At 71.0% G+C, this 5,800-nt stretch overlaps 3 protein-coding genes across 3 annotated transcripts in view; 2 read left to right on the top strand and 1 right to left on the bottom strand.

The window, feature by feature from the left end:
• The window catches only part of H696_02147 (hypothetical protein), a 15,793-nt gene extending 14,769 nt beyond the window's left edge, over positions 1–1,024 (top strand). The window contains exons 15-16 of the mRNA XM_009496043.1: positions 7–612; positions 785–1,024. Coding sequence (XP_009494318.1) covers positions 7–612; positions 785–856 — 678 coding nt within the window. The 3' untranslated portion in view covers positions 857–1,024. The remainder of the gene's footprint in view (positions 1–6; positions 613–784) is intronic.
• Positions 1,025–1,493: 469 nt separating this feature from the next.
• On the top strand, positions 1,494–5,127 carry H696_02146 (hypothetical protein; the record flags this gene model as incomplete). The annotated part of the gene is made up of 3 exons (XM_009496042.1): positions 1,494–2,138; positions 2,287–3,093; positions 3,348–5,127. 3 exons carry the CDS (start codon positions 1,494–1,496, stop codon positions 4,860–4,862), a joined length of 2,967 nt encoding a protein of 988 aa, XP_009494317.1. The 3' UTR covers positions 4,863–5,127.
• Positions 5,128–5,141: 14 nt separating this feature from the next.
• On the bottom strand, positions 5,142–5,729 carry H696_02145 (hypothetical protein; the record flags this gene model as incomplete). Its single annotated transcript, XM_009496041.1, has 3 exons — positions 5,142–5,246; positions 5,370–5,542; positions 5,654–5,729. 3 exons carry the CDS (start codon positions 5,727–5,729, stop codon positions 5,142–5,144), a joined length of 354 nt encoding a protein of 117 aa, XP_009494316.1.
• Positions 5,730–5,800: the final 71 nt, after the last annotated feature.

The raw sequence follows: 5,800 nt of genomic DNA, 5'->3' as shown, positions 1-5,800 counted from the left end.
TCGCAGTTCTTCACCTGGGACTACATCAACCATCTGGACATCCGCCGCGAGTCGGCCAGCCTGTACTTCGCGCGCCAGGGCATCCTGTATGTGGACGCGCGCGGGCCCTCGGTCAAGTGGTTTGTCACCTTCGATCGCCTGGTCGACTGGGTGCTGGTGGCCCCGCCGAAGCAGGGCGCCGGGGCGGCGGTCGCGGCGGCCTCGGCCCCTGCCAGCCCGGCGCCGATGCTCGGCTCCCCGGCGCGGCGCGATGCCGGGTCCTTCCTGCACCAGAGCGGCCTGATGATCTACTATGTGCCCACCTCGCTGGCCAATGTGGTTTCCAGCGTGGCCACCGGCAAGCGCTCGGCCGCGGTCACCCCGTCGGCCAGCTCGGTGCACATCCACGCCGAGTCGGCCGCCCCCGCGGCCGCCTCCACGTCGGCCTCCGACGGCGGGCTGTTCCGGCGGTCGTCGCGGTCGTCGACCACCAGCCGGTCGGCCATCCCGCCGCCGGCGTCCTCGTTGTCCGGTGTGCCGGATGCCAGCCCGGCCGCGGCCACCTCGCCCCTGTCGGCCTACCCGTCCGGCACCAAGGAGCGCTTCGTGCCGCTCAGTGATTCGGAGCCAGCGGTTCGTGCCATTCCCCCCCCCCCCCTTTGTCCTCGTGCCTTTTTCTTTTCCCCTGCCCTCGCCCCTCCGTGACTGACACTCTCGTCCCCCGGGGGGGCCTTGCCACTTCCGGTCGCACATGCGCGCTGGTGCCGCCACTTCTTCGGGTCCTCTCTTGGCGGTGGTCTTTCAGGAGGTCGAGAAGTACATGCGTCTCTCGCAGCGCCTGTTCGAGGAGAGCTTCGGCGGCCCGTCCCTGGCCTAGGGGAAGGGCCGCACCTTTGATGGTGCCGGTGTGTCACCGGCTCCCTGTTGATGTTCATCTTCCCTGCCTGCCGTCCTTCGCCTGCTGGGCGCGGAACGAAGGCCCGGGCCCGTGGGCACATTCACCAATATACCTATGTCATTTGTATGGGGCATGTACCTGCTGGCAGAGACAGGGCCACAGGGCGGTGACGCCCGCCTGTGTGTGCCTGTGTGTGTGTGTGTGTGTCTGTGTGTGTGTCTATGCGTTTCAGGGGAGGGTCAGGAACCGGGCGCCGGGACCGCCGCGCGCACTCTCGCGCCCTGGATCCCGGGCGCCCGAATGCGTTGGCAATTGGCATCGCTTCCCGCGGCCCGATGCCGGCGGGATTGCTCGGCCGGCGAGCTCGCGCATACTTCTTCGGCCGGTGCGGGGGGGGGGGGAGGGGCCTTTCGGTGCCGGTGTGTGCGGTGTGCCTGGCGCTTATTTGTTTGTTTTTTTTCAGGACGCGTGCGCGGGACACTCCCCGCCGAGGGGCCCGGGCACTTCCTCTCCTCATGTCCGCGCCTCCGCCGCCCGCCCTTACACATCCATCTTTTTGTTCCTGCCCCCGCCCGGTGCCGCTCTTCTGACGCACCCCCCTCCCCATCTTGTGAGCATGGCACAGGCCGCAAGCAGCGCCCTGCGCGATGTGCTCCTCACCTCGGGCTACTGGCGCCGGCACCTGGCGCCGGGGCTGGCGGCTGAGGTGTCAGGCCACCGGGGCGGCCTGTCGCTGTTGCCGAGCCCCACCCGGCTGGACATCAGTCCGGATGACGAGCTGGCCCTGGCATGCTTTGACCTCCGGGCGCCGGCGGCTGGCGGCGGGCACGGGCCGCTGTTTCTGCGCCCTGGCAGCGGTGACAGCCGCAGCAGCAGCAGCAGCAGCAGCCCCAAGTCCAGCGCCGGGCTCCGTCTGGTGGTCCTGTTTTCCGTGCACTCCGGGGACCTGGTGTGGGCCCTCCGGCCGGAGGACCTGCTGGCGATGGTGGGGTCTTTGTCGGAGGGCCCGGCATCTCCGGCGGTGGATGTCACGCAGCCTGGCGATGGCGCATGCCTCCCCTGCTCGGTTGCCTGGCTGACGGCCCCGCGCGCCTGCCTCCTGTCGTTCGCCTGTGGGGCGCGCTTCGCCGTGTCCCTCAGCGCGGACGCGGCCATTCTCCTGGCGTCGCGGCATCCTGCGGAGCGCTGCATGCCGGGGGGGCGCCGTCACGACTCGCTGGCCAAGATCCCGCCGCCTGACATGGGTAGCGGCCGCATGACGGTACGTTCGCCTGTCGCTGCGGCTTCGGTGTGGGCTCGCGTCGGCGCGCGTGCCGGCCAGCCGGCCCGGGGGGGGGGGTCGAGCACCGGCCGGTGCCAAGTCCAAAGACAAGTGATGCCCCGGCACTGACCGCCCGACCGATGGCCAGTCGCTCAAGGAGGAATTTGCGCGCAGCCTGTGCCCGCCCCCGCGGCCGGCGCCGCTCGACGCGTTGGAGCTCCAGTCGTCGGACCTGCCGGCCGGGTTTTTGGCGGTGTCGCCGCCGGAGCTGCCCAGGCTGGTGGGCCGGGCGGCCGCCGAGCCGGCCACCTCGCCGGATGTGGTGCTGGCATGTTTGGATGGGCCGGCTGACCGGGCCGCTGGCCGGACTCCGGCCTTCTCGGTGTTCTGGCCCAATGCCCTGAGCCTGGGGATGTTCTTCGGGGCGGCGGCCGGGCCGGCCCGGTTGACCGGCGTGCCGGCCACCGGGCCCGACATCCCTCCCCCGGGCGCGGCGGCGCCGGGCACCGATGCCATGGCGGCCGGCACGTCGGCCTGCCTGTCCTGGTCGGCCACGGGCGGGCCGCTGGCCAGCGTGCTGTGCCTGCGGCCGGGGCCCCAGCCGGCCGAGGCCTTCGCCTTCCTCTCGGGGGACTTGCATCATGCGCGACCGCTGCTGAAGGAGCTCAGCGTGTACACCCGCCGGGCGGAGGTCCTGCTCAATTGGGCGGCCACCACCTATGCCCGGAGCCGGCATGCCTGGTCCTGCGTGCAGGCCGAGCTGCTGGGCTTCTCGCGGGCCGCCACCGCCGCCATGCCGGCGGATGAGGACGCCGAGGACCCGGCCGGGGAGGCTGCCGGCGACCCGGAGCAGCGCCTGCTGAGCCGCATCCGGCTGTCCCTGCTGAGTGCCCTGTCCACCGGCCTGACGCCGGGCTATGTGGCGGACCTCCTGTCCTCGTCGTACCATGCGGAGGTGCGCCAGCCCGGAGGCATTTTGTGGGCCTTTTTTTTTTTTTGCCCCCTCCCTCTGGCCCCTGCCTCATTCATTTTGCCCCTCCTTCTTCGCTGTATCGCCGGCCCTGCCGGTCCACATGTGGCTGACCCCTGTCCGGGGTGGCGCGCCGTCCTGCCGGGCTGCTCCATTCTCCCTCCCTCCCTCCCTCGCTCCCTCGCCGCCTGGCGCTTTCCGTCTCTGCCTCTCCCCCTGGCGCGCGGGGAAATGCACAGCGCCGGCGGAAGCTCGTGCGCCTGCTGCGCTTCGCCAGCCAGAGCATCTTGAACATCATCTCGGACTTCACGCTCCCCTCGCTGCGCGCGCTGCTCATCGAGCTGGAGCTGCTGCTGCCGCTGTCGGCCCCGGGGCCCGGCTCGGCGGCCGGCCCGGGGCTCGCCCTTTCGGAGCCCACCCTGCGCCGGATGATCAGCACCACGGCGGAGCTGATGTCGCAGTTCGAGCACTGCCGGGTGGCCGTCGAGTCGCACACCGAGCAGCTGGTGCACTTCTTCGCCTGGCTGCAGGGCATCGACGCGGCCCTGCATGAGGCGGCCACCGATGGCGCCAGCGACGACGAGGATGCCGACGCCGGGCCGGCCCGGGAGAAGGGTGCGCGGGCGGCGGCGGCGGCGGCGGCAGCCGCGGCGGCCGCCCGCTCGGCCGACCCCTCGGCCTCCTCGGGCGAGGCCTTCTCCCAGGCCCAGCTGACGGCCACCATCGAGCGGCTGTTTGTCGGCCGGCCGGCCCAGGGGCCGGTCCACCCCGGCGGCATGGCCGTGCGCGGGGCCGACTGCCGCTTCGACGAGTACTTCGGGTTCTTCATCGCCGGGCCGGGGCCGGTTGCCGGGCGCCCGGTCCCGGGCCTGGCCGGCATCCTCGCCGCATCTGCCCGAGGCAGCCTGGCATCGGGGTTGCTGGCCCTGCGCGAGCAGCTGTCCCACTTGCAGGCGGACTTCCACCTCCGGGCCAGTGGGGCCTGGCGGCAGGCGCCCCGCGGCCCTGACCCCGGCCTGGGGGCCAGCCTCCTGCCATCCAGTCCGGCCGAGGGGCTGGTCCTGGGCCCCGGGGCGGGGGTCCGCCCGGGAGCGGGCTTCCTGCTGGAGGGGGCCCTGCCGCCGGTGTTCGAGCCCCGGCTCCGGTGTCGGGCGCCAGGCGATCCGCCCGAGGCCGGCACCCCGGCCGAGCACCACCTGCACCTGCACCCGGCCATTGAGCAGCCCCAGCCGGCGAGCAATGGCGGGGCCTTTGCCCAGCCCGGTCGGGTGCACTTGGTTTGCGTGGCCACCTGTGGCCGGGTCCACCGGGGCCCGGGGCCCGGGCCGGATGCCAGCCGCGGGCCCATCCCCTGTGTGGCCGGTCTGCACTTGGTGCTGGATATGCCGCGGCGTTGGGCCGCCATCCTGGACCTGACGCTGGTCGATCCGACCATGTGCCTGGTGCTGGTGGCCGATGGGCCGCCCGGGCCCGGGCGCCATTTTGCGCTGCTGGACCTGCACCTGCTGGACCACCCGCAACTGGAGCCCTCTCCCCTGGCCGGGGTTGCTCGCCTGCCGGCGGCCATCCGCCATGAGTGGCCTCTCGGCACGGGGGGGGCTCTGTTCGGTCCCGGCCTCGAGGACCAGGCCCCGGCGCATGTGGCGCTGGTCCCGGCTCGCGGGGCGGTGCTGCTAACGTCGACCGACCGCCGGCGGGTGGTCTGCGTGGCGGACCGCCTGCCAGGGCTGGCCCTCCGGCCGGATGACCTGTAGCCGGGGCGGAGGTGCCGGGGGGCAGGGGGGGGGGGGGGGGGGTCCCGCTGTGTAGGCATCCGTCTGACGGCCGGCGATCGGCGATCGGCAATCGGCGCACAAGACCCCCCGGCTCGCTTTCCCCCCTGTGTCCGAAAAAAAAAAAAGTGCACCGAAAACCGCGTGCAGCCTGACACGAAGTGCCCTCTTGGCCTATTTTTATACATATACGGGGCTTCTCCTCCTTGCACGTGGGTGTATGTGTGTCTTTTGTGGTGTATTCAATTCGGGCAGCCGTGTCTAATTGAAGAACTTCTCGCGGGCCTTGTCCAGCAGCGCCTGCTGCTGCCGGAGCATCTCATCGGTGACGACGCTTTTCTCGCGCTGGTTGCGCCGCTCGGTTGTCTGGTGCAGGGGCGTTGTGCGTGCGGGTGAGCGAGCGGGCGTTGTCCGGGCAGATGCATGGCCGAGGAAGCGAGGGGGGGGGGGCGAAAAAAAAAGAAGAGAGGCGGGCCAAGGGACACGCACCCGCTCCTTGGCGTCCTTCTTGTGTTCGGGGAAGGCCTCCTCCACGGGCTTCAGGAACTCCTCGCCGAATTCCAGGCGCTTGAGCGCCGCAACAATGTGCTCCGGCAGGATTGTGCGCTTCTGCTCGGCCTCGCAGATCTCATTGGCCTCGGCCGCCAGGAGGTGAACAAACTCTGCCGACGCGCGTGTGCATGGGTCGGCGTGTCAGGCGGGCAGGCATCGATGCATGTGCGCGGGGGAGAGGGCAGGGGGGAGGAGGGAGGCGAAAGCAAGGGGGCACGCACCGATGCAGCAGGACATCAGGACGTCATAGGCGTCGCGCGCGCAGGTCACATCGTCGGGCAGCATCTCCTGTACCATCTTCGAGATTGTGGCTTGAGGAGGGAGATGCACGCGCAAGCGTGTGTGTGTGTGTGTGTGTGTGTGTGTGT

The sequence above is a fragment of the Fonticula alba genome (assembly GCF_000388065.1).
Source record: "Fonticula alba strain ATCC 38817 unplaced genomic scaffold supercont2.3, whole genome shotgun sequence".
Taxonomy (NCBI): Eukaryota; order Rotosphaerida; family Fonticulaceae; genus Fonticula; species Fonticula alba.
Note: the sequence above shows the minus strand (reverse complement) of the source record. Positions and strands in the feature narration are given on the sequence as shown.